The 22,165-nt window shown below is 69.4% G+C and overlaps 6 protein-coding genes across 6 annotated transcripts; 3 read left to right on the top strand and 3 right to left on the bottom strand.

Annotated features, from left to right (window-relative positions):
* Positions 1-933: 933 nt before the first annotated feature.
* RHOBADRAFT_7226 (uncharacterized protein) lies at positions 934-2,041 on the top strand (the record flags this gene model as incomplete). The annotated part of the gene is made up of 6 exons (XM_018419182.1): positions 934-1,082; positions 1,155-1,501; positions 1,578-1,648; positions 1,712-1,744; positions 1,810-1,867; positions 1,941-2,041. Coding segments are annotated over 6 exons (759 nt in total), but the record flags the coding sequence as incomplete, so codon positions are not given.
* A 3,849-nt stretch (positions 2,042-5,890) lies between these two features.
* On the bottom strand, positions 5,891-7,051 carry RHOBADRAFT_4414 (uncharacterized protein; the record flags this gene model as incomplete). The annotated part of the gene is made up of 5 exons (XM_018414354.1): positions 5,891-5,931; positions 6,004-6,133; positions 6,183-6,699; positions 6,778-6,830; positions 6,947-7,051. Coding segments are annotated over 5 exons (846 nt in total), but the record flags the coding sequence as incomplete, so codon positions are not given.
* Positions 7,052-8,874: 1,823 nt separating this feature from the next.
* Positions 8,875-10,258, bottom strand: RHOBADRAFT_55005 (uncharacterized protein). Its single transcript, XM_018417611.1, has 4 exons — positions 10,068-10,258; positions 9,689-9,991; positions 9,219-9,614; positions 8,875-9,108 (listed from the first exon to the last, which is right to left on the bottom strand). Exons 1-4 carry the CDS (start codon positions 10,184-10,186, stop codon positions 8,991-8,993), a joined length of 936 nt encoding a protein of 311 aa, XP_018269278.1. The 5' UTR covers positions 10,187-10,258; the 3' UTR covers positions 8,875-8,990.
* An 869-nt stretch (positions 10,259-11,127) lies between these two features.
* Positions 11,128-12,897, top strand: RHOBADRAFT_55004 (uncharacterized protein; the record flags this gene model as incomplete). Its single annotated transcript, XM_018417610.1, has 1 exon — positions 11,128-12,897. The coding sequence occupies one exon, from the start codon at positions 11,128-11,130 to the stop codon at positions 12,895-12,897; it is 1,770 nt and encodes a 589-aa protein (XP_018269277.1).
* A 1,370-nt stretch (positions 12,898-14,267) lies between these two features.
* Positions 14,268-20,189, top strand: RHOBADRAFT_55003 (uncharacterized protein; the record flags this gene model as incomplete). Its single annotated transcript, XM_018417609.1, has 4 exons — positions 14,268-15,040; positions 15,117-18,328; positions 18,391-19,852; positions 19,947-20,189. 4 exons carry the CDS (start codon positions 14,268-14,270, stop codon positions 20,023-20,025), a joined length of 5,526 nt encoding a protein of 1,841 aa, XP_018269276.1. The 3' UTR covers positions 20,026-20,189.
* A 142-nt stretch (positions 20,190-20,331) lies between these two features.
* On the bottom strand, positions 20,332-21,788 carry RHOBADRAFT_55002 (uncharacterized protein; the record flags this gene model as incomplete). Its single annotated transcript, XM_018417608.1, has 6 exons — positions 20,332-20,756; positions 20,901-20,939; positions 21,027-21,137; positions 21,227-21,424; positions 21,521-21,617; positions 21,688-21,788. The coding sequence occupies 6 exons, from the start codon at positions 21,786-21,788 to the stop codon at positions 20,589-20,591; spliced, it is 714 nt and encodes a 237-aa protein (XP_018269275.1). The 3' UTR covers positions 20,332-20,588.
* Positions 21,789-22,165: the final 377 nt, after the last annotated feature.

The following is a 22,165-nucleotide window of genomic DNA, read 5'->3' as shown; positions in this document are numbered from 1 at the left end:
CGAGCCTGCTCCTGAGATGTATCAGCAGGACGCGCGCGGGACATATCAACCCCAGCCCAGCGCCAACTCGTGGCTCGTTCCCTCATCAGCTCGCCTCCTCCCTCTCCTCGTTCCTCGGCTCCCGCTCTACCGACGAGCGCAAGAGCGCTCGATTTGATGCGATCAGGAGACAGCTGTATGCACTCGGCATCGTCTCCTGACCCCGCATCGAGCTCACCGTCGCTTCGGACCAGGAGGAGCGAGCGACGAACGCGCTTCGGTGTGGCCGACCGCGCGAGTTTGCTCGTCGCCGCTCTTCGCCAAAGCCTACGCTCGCCAGTCTACCACCAGGCGCCAGCTCGTCGCGCAAGCCTCGCCCTTCCACCCTCGTCCCTCGCTCACCTCCTCGCCCTCACCTCCTCCTCGGTCCGCCCGCACCCTTCCGCGTCGACACTCAACTTCTCGGCAACGCGTCGACCACCACACTCGCTCCTCGAGCTCGACAGCCAGACATGGCCGCCGCGACCTTGATGCCGCTCCTCGCCCAGTCGTTCGTCGACCAGGCCTCGCAGACGACGTTCGACATCGTCCGCGCTTCACCGAGCGCACGCGTCGCACCCTCGACACCCTCGCCCTCCCGCCCGGCTCGCTCGCCCAAGCGGGTCACGCCCTCACCGCGCTCGAGGAGGTTGGGCGTCAAGGAGAGCCCGAGGGACCAGGACGGGCGGCCGGTCGAGGACATCAAGTCGTGGAGCGACCAGACGCTCGCCGAGCGCTACCAGGTCCGTCCCGCTGTTCTCTCTGTCACCGAGGAGAAGGAGGTTGCGTTGCTCGGGCAACGGGCTGACCCAGTCACTCGAGCGCGCGCAGTTCGTCGAGGAGGTCCGTGCCGACACCCCCTCTCCCCCTCTTTCAGCGACGAGGTCCGTGACTGATCGACCCTCTCGTGCTGCGCAGGTCGGCTACGGCAATTGGGGCTCGGTCTGGCAGGTCCGCTCCAAGCTCGACGGGCCCGACGTGCCGCCGCAGAGCGTCAAGCTCGTCCACCGCAGCCGCAACCCGACCTCTTCGGCTCGCGTAAGGGCTCTCTGGACCGAGTTCAAGTGCGTCCTACTGTCCCTCTCGACGAGCGACGACGGCGAACGGTACAGAGACTAACGCTCGGACCTTGACAGGTGCATCCGGGCCTTGCGCAACTCGCCGCACCCGAACCTCATCGCCTTCCACTCGTTCATCGTCACGCCGTCCTACGGCCTCGTCGTCATGGACTTCCACCCGCAGCTCATGCCTGTGGCCCTGCCCGAATCGCGCGCCAAGGGCTACTTCCGCCAGCTCCTGTCGGCCGTCGAGCACCTGCACGCGCACGGCATCACGCACAACGACATCAAGCCGAGCAACATCCTCCTCAGCCACAAGGACCTCGCGCTCGGGCGGCCCATCCTCATCGACTTTGGCTTCTCGCAGCGGTACAGCCTGAGCGCGCCCGACCGCTTCCTGTCGTCGCTCAGCTGGGGAACGCCTGGTGCGCCCGCCTTTCTATCTTCCTCTCTATCCCGCTCGGTGACTGGGACTAACTCAGACTTCTTTCCACGTCGCAGAGTACCTGAGCCCCGAGCGGGCCAAAGGGCTCGTGCACGACGAGCGCCTCTCGGACATCTTTGCTCTCGGCGTGCGTCTCTCTCTCCCTTGTCAGCCTCTCTCATCGACGGTCGACTGACATAGTCTCGCACAGGTCACGATGTACGAGGTCGTCGTCGGCAGGACGGTGCGTCCTCTGTCCTGTCACTCGAGCTGGTCGAGTCGAACCTGACCGACTCGTCGTGCACGCAGCCGTTCGAGCAGTCGGAGGACGAGACATTTCTCAACCGCGAGCAGCTCGAGATCTACTGTGCGTCAAGGTCCTCACTTTTCCCGACAAGCGCGGCGAGCGGGACTGACTCGGCCGCCTTTTCGCCGCACAGACCACCGCACGACGACCGGCAAGTTCTACGGCGACTACCTCATCTCGACCGAGCTCGAGGCCCTCGTGCACCTCATGACCGACCCGTCGGTTCACCTGCGCATCCAGAGCTGCGCGACGGCGCTGCGGCACCGCTTCTTCGACCAGTCGGGCTCGTCCTCGAGCCGTCGCGCACCGCGCACGCCGTCGAGCTACAGCACCCCGAGCCGGTCCAAGCCCGGCCGCAAGGCGGTCTTTACGCCCTCGTCGACCGTCGCGAGCGTCAAGCAGAAGAGCGAGCACGCCTCGCCTCGTCACACGCCCAAGAGCGGCGGCGGCGCGTTCGCCATCTTCCAGGACCCCGAGGCCGCTCCGAGCCCGGCGCCGTCCTCTCGGTCGACCTCGTCGTTCGCGCCTCGTCCTCTCGCGCTCGCGAACCGCGCGAGCACCAACCTGTCGCCTGCGCCCGAGACGCCCGTCGTCAAGAAGCCCGTCGCGCCGCCCGTTCCCGTCTCGTCGACCGCCACCGAGCCGCGCCCGACGGTCAAGTCGCCGCCGGCGCCGTCCCGCATCCCGGTCCGCAGGACCGACGTCGTGTCGCCCGTCGCGCCGGCGAGCGCCAAGCGCTTCGTCTCGAGCCCGCTCACGAGTCCGATCCGCTCGGGGCCGGGCGTGCGGCCGCGCGTCGTCTCGCAGCCGCTCCTGTCGTACGTCCACCAGCGGCATGACGTCGAGGTCGCGGGCACGTCGGCTGTCGCCGCCGCCGCTGTCGTCCGCGGGCCGACGAGGTCGGGCTCGCTCAAGGCGGTCAAGCGCAAGCCGGCGCCGACCTTCTCCGAGCTCGACTGCGTCCCGACGCTGTCGTCGAAGAGCTCGCGCACGTTCGTCGACGAGGAGGCCGAGCAGGAGCAGGAGCAGGAGCAGGCGGGCCCGATCGTCAAGCCGGTCGTCGTCGACGAGGAGCCGAGGAGCGCACCTACCTCTCCTGGTGCGTCCCTCCTATACTCTTGCGGCGTCAAGTCTCGACTCACAGCCTTTCGTGTACTGCAGTACTGCGCAACGAGGACGACACGTCGTTCACAACGCGCTCGTACATGATCGAGATCGGCAAGACGGACGGGCGCTGTACGTCCTCCTCCCTCCTCCTTTGCCGGTCGTAGCCCAGGCCTGACAGGCTCTCGGTGTCACGCAGCATCGCCATTCTCGAAGGGTGAGCTCCCCCGCCTCGGCAAGTCGTCCAAGGCGCTCTCGTCGAGTGCGTCCACTCTCTCCAACCTCGACCTGTCCAAGCGGTCCTGACGCCCGCTTTCTCGCAGCCTTGCGCAAGCTCTCGGTCAAGCACGTCCACAAGGCGTCGTCGTCCATGTCGTTCGCGACGCTCAAGCAGTCGCTCGGTGGGCGCCCTCAGTCGTCGACCGGCGAGTCGACCTTCGAGATCATTGAGGCCGGCAGGGTCGAGGAGCGCAGTGCGTCGTCTCGCATCTCCACCTCGTGCACCACCTGACGACTTTTCGAGTCTCACAGACGCTGTCACCCTGCCGCTCAACTTCAAGACCAAGCCGCTCGCCGATTCGCCTCCTGCGAGGTGCGCATGAGCCTCTCCCTCTTTCTCCCTCTCTTTTCCTCGCCGACCACCTCTTTCTTCCCAGGCTTCGCCTCAACTCGCTCGCTCGCCGTGTGCAGGACGTTCTCGATGTGCGCAAACCGGTCGACCCGTTCCAGATCAGCCCGTCGTCGCCCTTCTCGACGCCCGAGTCGCGCCCCTCTCCTGCTGCCGCCAAGTTCTCGCAGCCGCTTCAGCCTAGTGCGTCCCCTCTCGTTCACTTCACCAATCGAGATACTGACCCTCGTCATGATCGTCCCCAGCGATCCCTGCGCCGTTCAGCTTCAACAGCACGACGCCGCTTTCGTCCTCGACCTCGACCTCGACCTCGACCGAGGCGAGCCACTCGTCCTCGTCCAGCACGCCTCTCTACATCTCGCCGCCGCAGCGCAAGTCGTCTCTGCGCATCCGCGCAAAATCGCCGGCCGGCAGCGTCTCGACCTTGGGTTCGTCCTGCTCGAGGATCTTGAGTTTGGGAAGGTCACTGACGTTCCTCGATCTTCCTTCAGCATCGCCCATCTCGTCGCCCAACTACTCGCACGACGACTTCAAGCCCGGCCACCGCCGCATCCCGACTGTGCGTCTGCTCAAGCATCTCGCCCTCTCTTGTCTCTCGAGTACTGACGCTCAAACTCGGTCGCAGGCCATCCGCAACCTCCCGTCGGTCGTCCTGCACGAGTCGGCCGACGACGCCGACTTTTCCGAGTCGGATTACTCGCGCGCCGACACACCGGCTTTCGACCGCGTCGCGAGCCCGCCGCCACCGCCCAAGATCGTCGAGCCGTCGAGGCAGCTGCCCACCTGTGCGTCCTCGCCCTTGTCCTGCCTGGTCGACCTTCCACCCTGACTCGCCACATACTCCTCTCGCAGGGGTTCCTGACGACGTCTCGTCTGACGAGGGCTCGGACGCCGACGTCGACGAGCCGACCATCAAGCTCGTCGCCGGTTCGCCGTCGCGCACGAAGCGCAAGTCGAGCCGCACGACGTCAATGCGCACGCCGACCAAGGGCACGTCAACTGAGCGCCACGAGTCGGCCGTCAAGGGCGCCTCGGACGACTCGCCGTCGCGCCCGCCATTCGGCCGCAAGGGCACCTACGAGTCGGTCTCGCCCGTCGCCGCCGTCGCCAAGGGCTCGATCACGGCGCCCTCTCGCCCGCCGTCGCCGTCGCACTCGGTCCTCCCGTTCACCAACCTGCAGCACCTGCGCTCCGACTCGCAGTCGACGGTCGGCACCCTCGACAGCGCCCACTCACACTCGCGCTCGGCGTCGCGCTCGGCGACTCGCGACGGTCCGACCCGCGGCGGCAAGACCAAGGGTCTCCACAAGCGTTCGCGCTCGGTCCTCTCGTTCTTCTCGCTCTCGCTCGGCAGCGGCGCCGGGCCTGGCGAGGTCAACGACGGCGCGCCGACGCGGCCGAGCTCGCGTGCGAGCAACCTCTCGAGCCTCGCGTGGAGCACGACGAGCCGTGCGCAGCTCGACGAGGGAGCCGCGTCGGCGCAGGCGGCGACGGGCGGCGGCAAAAAGGGGAGGAAGGGCGGCAGGCTCCGCAAGGTCATGAGCAAGGTGTTCGGCTAGCGCCCGTCCTTCCTCTCTCTCTCTCCCACCCCCTCTCGTTCTTTATCACGACCCACAACCCATGTACACCCCGATCTATCTCTCAAAAACCCTCGACGCCTCTCCTCCCTTGTCAGTTTCCCTCCCCTCGGCCGGCGCAGCGCGCACCTCTCTCGTCCCACCTTGTCACGCCCGTTCGTTAGCTTTCAGTGAGCACTCCCTTGCGTCGAGCCTCTCGGTCTGGACGCCTTGCAACGCCTCGTTCGCTACCGCTTTCTCGTTCTCGCTCGTCGACCTTCTCAAGTTGCGCTCGCTCCCCTTTCTCTCGCTCTCTCTCGCTCTCGCAGGCCCGCTCGCATGTGATCAAGCAAGTCGTCCTCGTGCGTTCCAGTCCAGGTCGTGGGATAGCTACGAGAGGAAGAGAGGGCGACAGACACGGCAAGGGGGCGCGCACGCTCGAGAGCGGCCAAGACAAAGGTCGGCGCGCGAGGAGGGCCAGAGGGCGAGGGCAAATCGTCGAGGCAAAAAGGGGGCGAGGCGGGAAGGGGGTAGGGCAGGAAGGGTATGCGGGTGAAAGGACGAAAGGGGAGGGCGGCGCGTGCACGAAGGCGGCGGCTCGCCGGCGAGGAGGGGCTGGATGCGGCAAAAGAGGAGGAGGACGGCACGCAGGGAGGGCGATGTTTACAGAAGACGGCGCGGGTATGCGGGTATGTGCGCGGGGGCGAAGAAGTAGGCGGATCTAGCGGGCGAGGGCGAAGGAGAAGGAGGGCGGGGACGTCGAGAGGATCAGGCCTCCTCGGTCGCCGCGTTCTGGCGGGCCCAGTTGCGCGCAAAGATGGACGCCTTGAGGAACTCTGCGAGAGCGAGAGCGAGGGTCAATGCGAGTCGAGGAGGGTCGAGGAACGAGGACGAGGCGAGGGACGCACTCTTGGCCGAGTACTTCTTGAACACGAAGCGCTCCTCGAACCCAGGCTGCGACAGGTTCTCGAGCAGGAAGCCGGCCGGGACGAGCAGCTGCACCTCGGTGTACTGCGAGTAGAAGACGAACGCCTCGTTCTGCGCGCGACGACGAAGAAGGGGTCAGACTCGGCGACGGGCAAGAGACGAGGGGAGAAAGAGAGAGAGAGGGACGCGCCCAGTCACCTCCGAGCATGCGGCGCGAGAGGTACATGCCGACGGCGGCAATCATGGACGGCTTGGCGCGCAGGAAGCGGTGGTCGAGGAGCGTCACCTCCATGAGGAACTTGGACAGGGTGCGCGTCTGGATGTCGTAGTCGTCGGCCTTGGAGATGCGGCGGACCCACGAGTAGGGCGTGCAGTACGACGAGATGTTGAACTCGAGGCTCTGGAGGATGATGCGCTCGCCCTTGAGGATCTCCTCGCGCGAGTAGCCGCCCTCGGTCATGAAGACAAACTCCTCGACCGACGGCGCCATGATCTCCTCGTACTTGGCGGCGACGAACATGGCCGTGACGCCGACGAGCTGGAACTTGATGAGCGACACGACCCGGTTCGACAGGAAGCGGTCGATGACGTTGATGGCGATCCACAGCGTCTCGGGCAGCATGTGGTACCGCAGGTGGACCTGGAGGAGCCAGTCGATGAGCGTCGTCCGCATCGACCTGCGAGACGTCGAGGGGGACGTGTCAGTGACCGCTCGCCGATTCGGACTCGAGAATGAGAGGACGTCGCCGACGCACCACTCGATCTCGGTCTGGTGGTCCATGTAGCGAGGATTCGGCATCGACGACTCCTGCGTGACGGGAACGAGCAAGTTGTCAGGACCAATGCGCAGGAAGAGACGAGGACGAGCCGGGAGGCCCGTCCGCCGAGGCGAAAGGAAGACGGAAGGGGACGACGACGACGCACCTCGAGCTCGCTCATGTACTTGAAGATCTCGTCGCTGTACTCGGCGACCATCGAGATGTCCCACCAGTCGACCTCCTCCTTGAACTCGCGCTTGAGGACCTCGAGCACGCGCTCGCTCTCCTCGGCCTCGGCGGGCTCGCACAGGGCGAGGAGCCAGTCCTCCGGGTCGAGCTCCATCGCCGCACCGCCCTCGCCGCTGCCGCCCTCGACGTCGTCGTCGCCGGCGAGCACGCGCACCTTGTCCTCGTGCGCGGCGGCGCCGTGCGGGTGGGCGTGGCCGCCGCCGAACGCTGCCGCCGGCTCGTCGTCCTCGTCGACGCCGAACTCGTGGTCGATCTCGTGCGCGCGCTTGACGCCGTGCTGCGCGTGCTGCTGCTGCTGGTCGACGGCCATGTCGTCCTCCCACTTGCCGGCGATGCCGAGCCCGACGGTCGGGACGGCGCCGTGCTCGCCCTTGGCCTGCGGCAAGACGTGCGACGGCCCGGCGTACGCGCCGGCCCACTCGCCCTGCTCGACCTTAGGCGCAGCGGGCGCGACGGCGGCCGGCTGGGTCGGAGCGCGAGCGCCGCCGGCGGGAACGCGTGCGGGACGGTGCGTCCTCGCGGCGGCGGCGCCAGCGACAGGGGCCGCGCCGGCGCGCGCACCGGTGCCGATGGCGAGGCGACCGATGCCGGTGCCAGTCGATGAGGGCGGTTGCGGAGCGGCGGCGGCGGTGGACGAGGCGACCGACTGGCCCGATGCGGCGCGAGAACGGGTTGTCGGCTTGGCGGCGACCTCCTTGCTCGTGCGGTCGACGTGAACCTGTTCGTACACATGGTGTCAGTGTCCATTCTCGACACGAGGCCTGCGAGCAGGTCCGCCCGCACACAAGGCGCGCGAGTCGACCGAGTTGAGGTGAGGGAAACGAGCCGAGACGCACCCTGAGAGCTGCACCCTGAGCGTTGCTCACGTCGCCGAACGCCCGCCTCGCACCCTGCGTCGCCTGCTGCGTCTGGAGGGCGACCTTGCCCGCGGGCTGGGCCGTGACGGCGGCCTGCTTGCCGGCGAGGGCGGCCTTGCCCGGAGCGACGGCGACGCCGACGCGACTGCCACCGGCGGCTGCGGGGGCGTTCTCGTCTTGACCTTGAGGCGGCTGACCGAGGCGGACGGGTGCGCGGGCGGCACGGCGAGGGCGCGAGAGCTGTGGTGGGTGCATGCGAGTCGACCGAGGCGATGAGTGAACAAGGGGAGGGAGGTGGGAGGAGAGAGTCAGTGACGGCTCGAGGCGGGGTGCTGCGGCGCGCACGCCGTTGCTACAGGTGCTCTGGAGCTGGTGCACACAATGCAGACCGCGGAACACGGCGTACGACGAGGGCGAGGGAGAGGTAGAAAGTGGACGGACCTTGGCCTGCGAAGCGGTCGACGACATGGCTCTGACCGAGTGCTTGAGCGAGCTAGGGTGTCCTGGCGGGTGCTGAGGCGCTGTACGGTGCTCGGCGCGGCTCCTGGCGGGAGCGAGGGCGAGGTAGGGCGAGTCGACGAGGGAGCCCAAACAAGGGAGGCCGAGGGCGGTGGACGGCGACGCAGGCGGTGCGGGTGATGCAGAGGGCGACGCGCTGGACGAGGGGTGTACTCGCAGTCGGCTTGCGCTTGCAGCTCGTCTCGGAGAGGGCGGGAGGGAGAGAGGGAGGTGGGAGGAGGAGCGCGGCCAAACACAAGCCAGGGTGACGAGACCCGCGCCAGCCTCTCTCGCTGCTCCAGTGTGTGTTTGCGCTGCTTCGAGCTGCTACCAAGAGTATCACACGAGACTCTGGCACACCTGCGCGGCCGCAGAGTCGAGTGAGCCGGCCCTTCTCCTCCTCCGCTTGCTTCCGCGGACTGAGCCAGTTCGACCCGGGAACCAGCTGCCTTTCGAGCGCTTGCACCACTCTGCTGTGCCCAAGACGAAAGATGGAAGATATCGAGCTTCTATGGCATCTAGCGCTCGCTGCTCAAGCCTAGAGTTCGGCGCATCTACACAATCCTCGACCCGACCCAGCTGCGGGCCCCTGCTCGCCGCCCGGCTCTATGCCTCGCCCCTCTGGACACTCGCGGCGTCCTGCTCGTCGCGCAGGACCTGCCGCGCGAGGACGTGGAAGTGGGCGAGGCCGGACACGCTCTGCAGCGCCGGCGGGTTGGCGAACCTGCGAGACGGGCGCGACGGTGAGCATACGCAACCTCATACTGCATGCTCAGACTCGCGAGGAGGCCGAGACCCGAGACGATCCAGAGAGAGAGAAACGAGCCGACGCACCATGCCGTTTCCCACCCGTCCTCCTCGGGCCACCTGCGCTCGACGAACGCTCGCACCTCCCGCTCCGGCCCATCCTCCTGCCCCCTCGCCGCGCCGGCCTCCTCCTCAGGAAGGCCTCGCCGTCGCCGCCACCGCCGCTGCGCCGCGCCCGTGAGCCCGCCGAGCCCCTTCTCCGACACGTGGTCCCACGTCCCCTTTGTCGGCGCTACGAGCGCGGCGCCGGGCTCGCCATCGGCTCGAGAGGCGAGAGGGTTGCGGTGCGAGGGGCCGGACGGGGTGGATGTGCCGCTTGCGGGAGCAGAAGTCGAGGGTGAGGAAGACGCGGGGAGGACCGAAGGCGGCGGGATGCAGAGGAGGGGGCTGAAGAGCGGGAGGTCGACCCAGACAACGTAGTGCCTGTGCGACGAGGACGAGGGCGGAAGGGATTAGCTGGCGAACCGCGGCGAGGCCGAAGCGAAAGAGGGACGCACCGAACGTCCCGGGGCATCGAGTACTTCCAGTCGTTGCGGCGCACGTTCACCTTGTCGTCCCGCTCCCAGTACTCCTTCCTCCTCCCTCGCCCGCTCGTGTCGGCACGTTGCTCACCGTCATTGCCCTTGCCCTCGCCCTCGCCCTCGCCCTGTCCGTCCTGCTCGTCCGGCGCCGGCGCCGCCCAGCCGAGCCGCAGCCGCAAGTACGCCTCGGTCGAGCCGTATGCGCGTCGAATGAGCGGGTTGAACTCGTGGACGTAGAGCTTTTCGAGCTCGGGGTGGCGGTTTAGGGCGGCGAGGTCTCTGTTGTGCGAGGGGGAGGAGTCAGCGGGACGGGGACCCCGGGCGTGCGAGAGAGGCGAGAGGAATGGGGACGCACTCGCTCGCGATGGTGTCGCACAAGTCGTCCCAGCTGTACAGGGGCGGGAGCGTGTCGGCGAGCTGTGTCGCCCGCCGCAGGATGGCCTCGATCTGGTCGTCGACGTCGGCGTCGACCATGGCGGCGGTGGGCGAGCACGAGCGGTCGTGCGGCAGGCCGACAGGAAGCAGAGCGCGCCACACGCAGCAGGCGAGCTGGACGAGCGGGTAGCGAGGAGCGAGACGCCCGACCTCCTCCTCAAACAACGTCGAGCGACGAGGTGGGGCAACCGTCTCTCGCACGGCTTTCCGGTCCCTCAGGCGTGTTCTGGAGAGGGCGTACTTGCAGCCAGCAAGCGTGCGCCCACCGGCTGCGCGCAAGGACCGAGCGAGGCCAGGTCGCTCACCGCGAGAGTGCTCTCGGGCTCGCTCCGCCCCGCGCCCTCACGGAGCCAGATGAAGCTGCAAAGTGGCGATTGCAGATCACCGAGGGTTCTTCTCCTCACCGCGCGGCCTCGAAACGAGGGTGCTCCTCCTCCTGGATCCCCTCCCCGAGTCGTCGTCGTCATTCCGTACCGACACTCCTTCCTCCCTGGATGTGTACCTGCCCTCCCCCCTCGAACGAACCCCTCGAACTGCGAGCGGCGGGTACCTGCGACGCGCGAAACGCCGGCGACAGATCTGTACAGAGAGAGAGCGAGCGACGGCTCGCAAAGGAATTGAGACGAGCTCGAGGCGGATGCTCTCGAAGCCAAGGGCGGTCGCAGCCTTAGCCAGGTCCGCCGACGTGCGCCGCGAGACCTGCCCGGACGAGGGCGTCCGTGCGCCCGCCGTGAGCACTTTGGTGTGCGGCGAGCGAGACTTGCGAGCTGCGCAGCTGTGCGAGAGTGAGATCTACGAGCAGCTGCTCGCGAAGAGGGGACCGCTGATCGAAAGGAGGGAGCTCCGCAACGGCACCGTACGCGGAGAATGCGCAGCGCGTGCGCCGTTCGACCGTTGCCGCCCTCCTTCTCGCTCTCGCCCTCTCCTCCCTCGACGACCCTGTTCTCGGTTGGCGCCACGAGCCACACACGGTCACAGGGATGACCCTCCATCACCCACAAGCGCGCTCGCCGTCGAGCTTCGCCTTCCCCTCGCCCTCGCTCTCCACCTCGGCACGCTCGCCCGCACGCGACCCAGCACACCCTCGAGGCGCGCCCTCGCTCGGCGCAGCGTTCCAGTACCCGGTCCGCGGCGACTCGCTCCAGCAGCACGGCGCGCAGCACGCGACCCAGGCCAGCACCTCGTCGTCGTCGACCACCTCGAGCAGCTCCAACTTTCGGTCGCCGTCGACCGCGCGCTCGGCCGTGTCGAGCACATACACGAGCTTCACGAGCGACTCGTACGACCACGACGACGCGTGCGACGACGGCTATTCGGACGCCGGCAGCGTCCTCGACTCGCTGTACCGCGACTTTAGCTCGGCGCGTCTCGACGACTCGCCGCCGCGGTTCCACAAGCACACGCCCAGCTCCGACTCGACCATGCAGCTCCGCGAGCGCACCCGGTACCGCTCGTCCGCGTCGTTCGCCCCGGGCGCCGTCGCCGCACCCTCGTCGGCACCTCCGGGCGAGCCGCCCCACCACCACCAGCTCGAGGGCGCGTTCGGCCACCTGTCGCTCGCGCCGTCCTCCGCCGCCGGCCCCGACTCGCACATGGACCTCCTCGCCGCCCTTGCCGCCACGTCGTCGGCCCTCGACCGGTGCTTCTGCGGCGCCGAGCCCGAGGAGGACTCGATCTACTGCTCGCGCGCGTGCGCCCAGGCCGACGCGCTCAACGCCTTGTGCGGCACGAGCTCGAGCGCCGAGGACGCCGCGAGCAGCTCGGACGCGGCGAGCCTGCGCAGCGGGTCGAGCGGCGGCAGCGGTGAGAGCGGCGGCGGGATCGACTCGCACTACCGCCGCGTGAGGAGGGAGGAGGAGCGCCGGGCCAAGGAGCGCGAGCGCGCCCAGCGCAAGGAGGACAAGGCGCGCAAGGCTCGCGCACTCGAGGAGCGCGAGCGCGTGCAGGCCGGCGAGCGGCAGAGCGCGGCCGGCTCGCTGCGCCGGAGCAACGGCGACGTCGGGTCGTCCAGGTCGTCGTCGCACGAGTCGTTCGCGCCGCCGCCTCGCACCTCGTCTCGACGCACACCTTCCCTCTCGTCGTCCGTCTCGTCCCTCGCCTCGTCCGCCGCGCCGTCGCCCATCTCGCCGGCGTTCCCTCATCACGCCGCCTTCCCTCCTCACCGCGCCTCTTCCTCCTCCTCGTCGCCCTTCATTGTCGAGCCCCCGACACCCTCGACCTACTCGTTCCACGACGCGCCACTCGGCCCTGTCGCCGAAGAGGAGCTCCTCGCCCGGCCCTGCACGCCCAACCCGAGGGCGCACCACCAGTCGTCCGGCGCGCACTCGCCGGCGAGCCCGGCCCACCTCGACGCGAGCGACATCTACTCGTCGTACCTCCTCACGACGCCTCAAGCCGGCGACAAGCTCCGCACGCCGACGCAGCTCCCGCACACCTACTACTCGGGCTCGGGCTCCGGGTCCGGGTCCGGGTGCAACTCGACGCCGCGCGCCGCGTTCCCGCACACGCCCGGCGGGCCCGACGACCTCGACAACTCGCCGACGCAGCGCGGCTCGAGTACCGGCGCCGGCGCGGCGGGCACGGCGGGCGTCGGCCTGCGCATGCTCGAGCTGTGCGACTCGGACGACGAGTACGACGAGGACGAGGTGGCGCCGCTGCGGGTCGGGCACCGCCGTGCGGCGCCGCTCGGTGGCGGGCACACCAAGGGCAAGCTGTCGTTCGACGACGTCGTCGGGATCCTGAGCGGGTGAGGGAGGGTTTTCCTCTCGGTCGTCGACGCCCGACTTTGTACCACTCGTCCCTCCCCTCCTTTGTTGCTCTCTCTCTCTCTCTCTCTCTGTCACCTTTTGTCGGACTAGACGCGCATTTCCTCCCCCGTAGCATTCATCGCTCTGCAACTCTCTTGTAGCAGTTCCTCCCTCTCGAGACGGGCTCGTGCACGAAGCTGAGCGACCTTCTCAAATCCAGGCAAGGCTCTCCTGCTCGACCTCTCGCCTCTCGTTCGGCACGAGAAGTGCGCTCCATCGCCACAGAGGAGGTCTACGCACCCATGAGAGCGTTTCGAGCGCGTGTCGAAAGCAAACAAACACGCTGCGACGCCCTCGAGGCGGGGCGAGCATTCCGGGCGGGGCGAAGCATGCCTCGGTCGGCCAGGCTCGCTCCCGCTCGGCCGCAGCGTCGACGAGATCGAGCTTGCCGCCTTTGCGAGGCGCGGCTCGCGACGACGAGCACGGGTGGAGGACGCAGCGGCGGAGGAAGCGCTCTCGCTTCGACCTTCCCAGCTCACGTTCTTTGTAGCCTGACGACCGGACCGGTCCTCTCATGGCCTCTGGAGACGTGTCCAGAGACGAACCCGACCCACGACGATAGAAAGCAGGAGTTGAGCGCGACGAGAGCAAGAGGGGTCAAAGCGCGACCGCTGAAGCCGTGAGCCGGCGGCGGCATCGTCGCGACTCGCCGGCGCACAGCGACGCCGACCACGACGCGAATGCGGGACCCGGGACAGTCGACGCGAGGGAAAGGCACGCGCGAGAAGAAGGTCGTCTCGGCATGGAAACGGCGTCGCCCGCGTGCCCTTGAAGCGGTGCGCGGTGGGTTGCGATTGCGATCGCGGGTGCGCAGGAGACCCGGCCGAAGTCGAGCGAGCCCTTGCGACGGCAAGCCAAGGCTCCCGGAGACAGCAACGGCGCCGCGTAGACGAAGACGAGCGGGAGGAACGAGCGCTTTCGCTCTCGCCAGCCGGCTACATACCGCGCCCTCGTTACCAGCAGCGCGCAGCGTGCTCCCCCGCTCTTGCCTCGGCGCAGCGATCCCCTCTCCTTGTCTTGGCCAGCGCACACCCCGCAGGTCCGACTTTCCTCGCCGGCAGCTGTCGGACGACGCGTCGCCTCGTCGACCCTCCCTGCGCCCGTCCAAGCCCTCGAGGTGCGCTGCGCTCGCTCCTGTACGCGTCGAAACCACGACTGACCAGCTCGCGAGCGCGCAGAACCCGCCCACGGCGCGACCTCGACTTGATCGCTCGCCGAACTCGCCGAGGACCCCAAGATCCTTCTCTCGCTCGCCCCGACCTCGAGCCAGCCTCGCCACGACCACACGCCCTCTGCCCGCACCAGCGCGCCCGATGGAGCAGCCGCCAGCCTCGGCGCCGTCGCCGCCGCCGCGACCCCTCGGCTCGCCAACCGCCAACCGGCTCGCGCTCGGGAGAGCCGTCCCACGCCCTCTCGACCTCGCCAGCAGCCGTGCCCACTCGTACAGCAGCACCACCCCGTCTGCGAGCAGCACCTACACCTCGTCGCCCCCGACCGCCCCGGACTCGCTCGTCAGCCCTCGAGCTCAGCTCGCATCGCCCACCACCCCCGACCGCGGCACGACTGCCCTCGCGGGCAACACACCGGCTCGCGATGAGCGGTCTGCATCGGCCGAGGGCGCCGACCGGCCACGGGCGCATGCGCACGCCCCCTCGCCGACTTCCTCGCCCGCCCTCGCATCCCTCACCTCCCCGCCGACTGCCGCACGCCCATCCACCTCGACCTTTCCTTCGCCCGTCGCAGGCTATGCCGCACGGCGAGCGTCGGGTAAGCTCCCTGCGTCGGCCTCGACGACCTCGATCGGCGGGCGCAGCGTCCTCGGCTACACCTCGGCCGCGAGGCGCACGGGCTCGCCCTACCGCGGCGGCGGCAGCGGCGCCGGAGCCACGCCGTTGGGGACGAGCGCGGGAGCTGGAGCGGGACCAGCAGGAGGAGGCGGTGCAGGCGCGAGCGGGACTGGGATCGGCACGACGAGCAGCTCGCGGTTCCTCCTCACGGTCGTCCCGCCCGAGCACTTGCCGCACGACCCGCCGCATCCTCGTACCAACCCTGCCTGCTCAGGCTATGGCCCACCAGAGCACTTTCGGTGCGTCCCGTTTCTCTCCTTCTCCTCATTTGCGCCGCGAGGGAGAGACGTCCTGACGCTTCTCGAGTGCCCGCAGACGCGGCACCCTCGTCCCCCTGTACCCGACCTTGTCGTCCCAGCTCGCCGCCATCGCTCGCGAGTACGGCCTCCCGTCCTCGGGCGGCGTCGTCCTGTACCTGTTGTCGACGACCAACCCGGCGACGCAGCAGCCGTTCCCGCAGTCGGCCGGCTTCGCTGCGGAGGGCGGTCCGCGCATCAGCGACGGCGCGTGGAACCTCCTGTGGGCGCAGCTTATGGCCGAGGAGGAGGCCGAGCGCGACATGCTCCTGTACGAGCAGCAGCAGCGCGAGCACGACCTGCTCGACTCGGACAACGCGTCCGACGACGACGACAACGACTACCGCCCGCCGCCGGTACCGCCTATCCCGTCCGAGCATGCCGCACCTCGGCAACGCGAGCAGTCGGAGGACGCCGGCATCTTCTCGGACGAGCAGGAGCAGGAGCGCGTGAGCCAGTCGAGCGTCGACGGCGGCGCGAGCGACGGCAAGGCGCCTCGAGCCGACAACCGCGTGTCCGCCATCGCACGGGCCGGCCTCGGTCGCGGTCCACCGCCGTCGACGACGTCGCCCGGCGCCGGCGTCAAGCGCTTCTCGTCCTTCCCGACCGCCGCTCACCCTTCCCTCACCCGCCGCTCGTCGCGCCAATCCCTGCGCTCCGCCTCGCACCGCACGGCGGCACCGCGCCCCTCGAGCTACAACTACGCGACGGCGCCGCCCTCGGCTCGCGCCGTCTCGTACGGCTCGTCCCGGTTCGCGAGCGGGCCGGCGTCGCTCTTCTCGCCGTCGACGGTCGGCGCGTCGGCCTTCCTGCCCGGCTACGGCGCGTCCGTCGTTGTCGGCAAGGTCGAGTTTGACATCCACGCCGGCTCGCGCCAGGGCAAGTGGTACGAGGCGTGGCTCGCGAGCGCGTCGCAACCGGCGAGCAGCGGCACGAGCAGCGTGTCCACCCCGGCGGTCGCGTCGTCTGCGCCCGCCATGGCGTTCGAGCAACCCCATCAGTCGTGGCACGAGCTGCAGCTGCCGAGTCGGGTCGCGAGCGCGGCTCGTTCCCAGGAGTCGGCGGCGCGAGGACTTGGCATCGTCGCCGCGCCGCCTGCGCCCGAGCCGCACCTGTTCGACACGGCGACGCTCGCCTCGGCAGCCCTGTCGAGCTCGTCGCTCGCCGCCATGGCGGGGCACAGCCCGACGGGCAGCTCGCGCGAGCGCGCACTCGCCCCGGACGAGTCGTCGCCGGTCGAATCAGAGCCGACACCGCTCGCCGAGACGGTCGCCCTCCCGCCTGCGCAAGAGTACGCGTTGCCTATCAGCAGCCCGTACGCCTATTCGTCCATCGTCGACCATCTCGCGCCTGCCTCATCGCCCGACCGCGCCCAACTGCGTGCCGCCGACACCTCCTTCGGCTCGCCCGCTCCGCTGTCGCATGCGCCGAGCTCGCTGCCGTCGCGACCAGCGTCGACGACATCCACCGTCATCGAGGGCGACGACAGCTCGTCGAGCGAGCACGGCTCGATCGGCTCGCACCCGGCCGGCGGCGAGGAGGACGGCTACGCGCCGCTCGAGGACGAGGACGAGGCCCAGCTCGCCGTCAAGCCGGCTGCGAGCGACGCCGACTCGGACGAGCTGCGCTACGGCAGCGCCACGGCCGAGGACGGCGGCGTGCACGACGAGCCGGTCCGCGGCGACCCGCTCGCCGACGTGTTCGAGTCGGACGAGGCGACGTGGCGCTCGATCGCCGACGACGACTCGTACCCGCGCCTCGAGGAGCGCGACGCTGTCGAGACGACGGGCCTCGGCATCTCGGGCGCTCGCAACGTCGCCGAGCTCGAGCCCGTCGCCGCGCCCGGCATCCTCGAGCGCCGCGAGCAGGACGAGACGCTCGACGAGCGAGGGCTGCCACCGCCGCAGGACGACGTGCGCGACGTCGTGAACATGCTCAGCTCGACGCCGACGACGGCGACGCACCCGATCAACCTCGCCTCGCCGATCCGCCTCGACTCGTCCGGCGCCGCCGCGACCGGCACCGGCGTCTTCCCGCCGTCGCCCGTCCAGCAGGTCGCTGCCCGCGAGAGCAACGTCGGCCACGGCCAGGAGGACCGCTCGTCGCCGTTCCTGCCGTCGCACTCGGCGGCCACGTCGATCAGCACGGTCAACTTCTCGGTGCGCCCGCCGTCGACGATCGCGTCCATGTCGCCCGAGTACGTCCAGAACCGCAAGCAGCGTCAAGGCTGGACCAACGTGCCCGCCGTCGTCGACCCGTCCCTGTCGACCTCGTCGTCGATGTCGTCCATCTCGGCCGCAGGCGCCGCGAGCGACAGCGCGCGCTCGTCGAGCTCGACCGGGCTCATGGACAACCTCAACGATCTCGAGCGTGCGCTCGCCGACTTGTCACCTCGCGCGAGCGCACGAGCGAGGATGGGCGCGCAATCTCCCGCAGCCGTCCTCGAGGCGGCCGGCGAGGCCCCGTCGCGGGCTGAGCCGCCGCGCCCGGGTTTCCCGCCGCGCACCTCGTCTCGCGAGCAGACCGAGGAGGGCGAGGCGCCGTCCGCCGTACCCGCATCGCCTGCGCCGCCGTCCTCGCTCCTCGCGAGCCGGCCGGCGTTCCGCTATCGCGCGCCGAGCTCGCCCGGCGGTGGCAGCGAGGCCAGCGGCGCCAACGACGTGCCGTCAGCAGCAGTCGAGCTCGTTGCTCCTGCCGAGCCGGTGCGCATCCCGCGCTCGTCATCGCTGTCCAAGCCCGAGGCCCGTGCGCACCCCCAGCCGCACCTCGTCGCGCTCCCGCCGTCGCCGATGCCGGCCAACGTCGCCACCTTTGCGCACTCGCCCGACGCTCTCGACGAGCCGCTCCCGGCCCTCCCGTCGGCGAGCCCGTCGTGGCCTGCCGCACCACCTCTGCCGCCCTCGCCCTCGCCACCTGTCCAGCCGTTCGACAACTTCTTGCCGCGCGCCGCCGCTCCCGCTCCTCCTCCACCTCCACCGCCGCCCGCCGCCGAGGACCCGCAGCCGTCGCAGCCTCGCTCGCCCGGCCCGAAGAAGAGCGGCTTCAAGTGGGGCAGCCGCAACAAGAGCATCGACGCCGGCAAGGCCAACGCGGCTCCTCCTCCGGTCGGCGACGCACAGTCGCCGTCGGGCGACGACCCGAGCAGCGGCAGCGGCGCCAAGAGCCCTCTCGGGTCCTTCTTCGGCAAGTTTGGCAAGGGCGACAAGAAGGGCTTCTTCCGCCGCAACGACTGTATGCTCTCCGTCTCTCTGCGTCTCTATCTCGTGGACGAGACTGACCTTGCATCTCTACAGCCACCTCGCCCGAGCCGCCTGTCCCCGCACCTGCCGCCGACGCTGCGGCGCCCGTCCTGCCCGCCCTTCCGCCGCGTCAGCCCTCGCTCGACGCCGAGACGGAGCACTTCTTCTCGGGCGCTGGGCGGCCTCGCCGACCGTCCGTCTCGACCAACTCGCAGCCGCCGTCGAGCCTTGTCGAGCGGGAGGCGCACGCGCCGCCTGCATCGGCGCCGGTCGTCGTCGAGTCGGCCTCATCGTCGCAGGAGCAGGAGGCCCCGGCGTCAAGCCTTCCTCCTCTCGCCGAGCTGTCGCAGACGCAGCAGCGCGACGAGCTCTTTGGCGTCGCCCCCTCGACGCCTGCGCCCACCTCGGCGACGCAGCAGTCGCTCCCCCTCGCGGCCCACGCCCTCTCGCCGCCGGACTCGCAGCACACCTCGTCGCCGCCTCCCGCACACCTCGACTTTCCGGCGCCCCCTCCCTCGACGGTCGCTGCGGCCACGCCGCACGAGCCGCCGCGCCCTCGCGCCTCGTCGTCGTTCGGCTCGCCCTCGCCTCGCGCGTCCCTGTCGGCCCAGTCGACCACGTCGGCGTCGTCGTCAGCGGCCTCGGCGTCGACCCTCCTCTCGCCGACCCAGCCCGCCTTCCCCTTTTCGAGTGCGCTCCCGCCGTCGCCCGCGCTCGCCGCCACGGACGTGAGCCCGACCGACGCGCCCGCCACGCCTCGCCCTGCGGCCCTCTCCCCTCCCTCTTCCGCCAACACGGGATCGGGCCTCGAGCTCCCCGCCGCGGCGCCCGCGACGCCTCGCTACCCGGCCTCGGCGCCCGTCACGCCCGCGGCGTGGCACCTCTCGTCGCGCGCCGCGCTCGGCACGCCCTCGCCGAGCTCGGTCTCGACGTCGGCCGCGACGGGCAGTGGCGCGAGCCCGTCGGGCGCGAGCACGGGCGCGAGCGCGAGGAGCCGTGCGAGGCTGAGCGCCGACATCGAGGGCCTGCTGAGCCAGATGCGCGAGATCGACTTTGCACTCGAGGACCCGCCGGCGACCCTTGCGTCGACATTGACGACGACGGCGGCGGCGACGACGACGGTCGAGCCGGTCGACACGGCGTCGAGGTTGCTGGACGGGCTCGAGCGCGACCCGGTCGAGCCGCAGCGGGCGTCGGACGCGGCGCTTGACGAGCCCTCGCCGTTCCCGACGCCGACGCTCGTCGAGCCCGACGAGGACACGTCGCTCGTCTACGCCGGCGGTGCCGCGACGCCCGACCTGTCGTCGTCCCTGTCGTCGTCGCTGAGCGGGTTCGCGACCCCGCCGCCGCCCGTGCGCGCCTACGCCGGTGTCGGCGCCGGCGCAAGCGCGTCGCCGGGCCTCGGCGCGGTCAACGTGAGCCTGGGCGTGCCCGGCTTTGGGGCTGGGGACGACGGCGAGCTGCCGAGGCCGCTCAGTGCCGACTTGAGGGCGATCGGGAGCGTCATGACGCTTGGGTGCGTCTCGCTCTCTCTCTCTTGTCTCTTCGTCGAGCGAGAGACACCTCACTGACATTCTTCGCTCTCCCTCTGTCCCTCGTCGCACCCGCAGCTCGCCGCCAACGAGCCCCGAGCTCACCTCGCCGCGGTACGACCCGCTCCAGGTTCAAGCCTCGCCGACGCGCGCCTGAGTTGATGCGTCGGCGCAGCGGTCAAGGACGAGGACGAGGAGCACGGTGACGATACCCTGGGCGATGTAGAAGATTCCACGTGCGCGCGAGAGGCTCGAGCGAGCCTGAGATGCCTCCGACCCTTTCATCTTCTCTTTGTCTGTAATCGCGACCTCTCTCAACATGCAGCATCGTCCTCGTCGTCCTCTGAGAGTCTCTCGAGCGCTCGCGATCGAGAGCTGTCCTCTCGAGAGGCGCGAAAGGAGACGACGAGCTGTGGCACAACTACAGGCGACGGCGAGCCGAGGCGAACGAGGAGAGAGCAGGAGGGGGAAGAACTACGTGACAAGGACGTTGCGATAGGGTAGACGCATAGTCGGAGCGCGAGAAGGGAGGAGGAGAGAGAAGGGGTATGCTTGCGAGAGTTGCGAAAGAGGGTGGCTGGGGGAAACGGAAGGGTGGCTCGAGAGCGAGCGGGGTATACAAGACGGCGGGAGGGACGACGACGACGACGACGGCGAGAACTGCGAGGGCGGGGCGAGAGACCTAGACGAGGGGACGCGAGAGAGAGAGCGAGCCGCCGCTCACAGCAACGTGCACCTCCTCTTCCTCCCCGCGCCTCCTCCCGCCCCGCCCCCTGCGCCGGACGCGCCGGTCCGGCTGGAGCGCCGACTGGACGAGTTGGAGCCCGACGACGCGAACGCGTCGGCCTTGATCATCTGGCGCACGACGTCCTCGAAGATGGCGGCGACCTGCGGGGCGGGCGAGGGGGAGGGGTGCGCAGGAGCGGGAGAGCGGGAGATGGGGCACGAGGGAGGGAGAGGGGAGGCATGTCAGGATGGACTGACCAAGAGGTGCGCGGCGAGAAGAAGGGAGAGAGAGAGCGAGGGACGCACGTTGATCTCCTTGCGCGCCGACGTCTCGTAGTACGGGACCTGCGCCACAAACTTGCGTAAGCCCTCGCTCGTGCGGTCTCGAGAGACCGAGCGCGAGAGAGAGAAGGCAGAGAGAGCGGGACGCACGCCGCCCCACGAGCGCGACAGGTTGACGGCCACCTCGCGCCCAACTTGTCGCTCGTGCTGCAGGTCGAGCTTGTTGCCGACGAGGACGACTGGGACTCGGGGTCGCTCAAGCTGTTCCGGGCGATGACGAGGTGTCAGTGGCTCTTGTTGAGAGCGGACGAGGAAGATAAGAGAGGAAAGAGGACGAGCGGCGCACGGACCTTTTCACCCATCGCTCCTGCCCTCGCGCCGGCCCCACCACCTCGGGCCGCCGCGGCCGTGCCGTGAGTCGTCTCCTTGATGCGCTGGATCTGCTCCCAGATGGTGTGGAGCTCTGCGACGCTGTCGAGCAACGTGAGGCTGAAGACGAGGAGGAAGCCGTCGCCCGAGCGGACGTAGAGCGACGAGAGCGACATGAACTGGTGCGGGTCCAGGGAGAGGGTCAGTGCCGTGTGACGAGGTAAGGAAAGGGAGAGGGAGGGAGAGAGAGAGGGAGGAAAGACGAGGGGACGGACCTGCTCGGTACCGGCGGTGTCGAGGACCTCGAGTGCGACCGTGATGCCGTCGACGTTGAGGTTGCGCCTGTAGCTGTCCTCGATGGTCGGGTCGTACCTGACGGGCGGGCGGGCGTGTCAGTGTGTGTGTGGTCAAGGGAGCGGCGAGGGGGGAGAGAAGGACGGACGCCGAGACAAAGATCTGGTGGATGAAGCGGACGGTGAGGGCCGACTTGCCGACGCCGCCGCCGCCCATGATGACGACCTTGTACTCTGGTCTGTGGCGCATGGGAGAGGAGGGTCAGTCGCGAGTGGTGGAGGAGAGGGAGGCTGTGCTGTGGGTAGGTGCGCAGGTTCGCGAGGGGGACGAGGGCGCCAGTCGCGGTGCGCTCTGTTGGCGGCCTTGACGGCGTGATCGGCTGGGCAGGGTGGCCTCAGAGGGGCGAAGGTGCGGGGCGTAGTCGACGGACAAAGGCGAGTTGACGGACGAGGGCGAGGGTCGGCGGCGGCGGCGTGGCGGCCGCGGGTGATGGCGGGTGGGTCGCGGTGTGGGTAGCAGGTTGCTCAGGTGTAGCACTCGGCGGCCCACTGGGCGGTGTCGGACGCGGCGAGGTGGTCGTCCCCCCACTTGAGGTCGATGGAGGAGGGGGGCGAGAGGGGAAGAGA

The sequence above is a fragment of the Rhodotorula graminis genome (genome assembly GCF_001329695.1).
Source record: "Rhodotorula graminis WP1 unplaced genomic scaffold RHOBAscaffold_11, whole genome shotgun sequence".
NCBI lineage: Eukaryota > Fungi > Basidiomycota > Microbotryomycetes > Sporidiobolales > Sporidiobolaceae > Rhodotorula > Rhodotorula graminis.
The sequence above is the reverse complement of the archived record's forward strand: the minus strand, read 5'-3'. Positions and strand labels throughout refer to the sequence as shown.

Coding starts and splice junctions, on each gene's coding strand:
- RHOBADRAFT_55005 (XM_018417611.1), bottom strand. CDS start 10,186: ATGGTCGACGCCGACGTCGACGACCAGATCGAGGCCATCCTGCGGCGG. Junction 9,615..9,688: donor TCGATGCCCCGGGACGTTCG/GTGCGTCCCTCT, acceptor CTCGTCGCACAG/GCACTACGTTGTCTGGGTCG. Junction 9,109..9,218: donor GACGGGTGGGAAACGGCATG/GTGCGTCGGCTC, acceptor CCCGTCTCGCAG/GTTCGCCAACCCGCCGGCGC.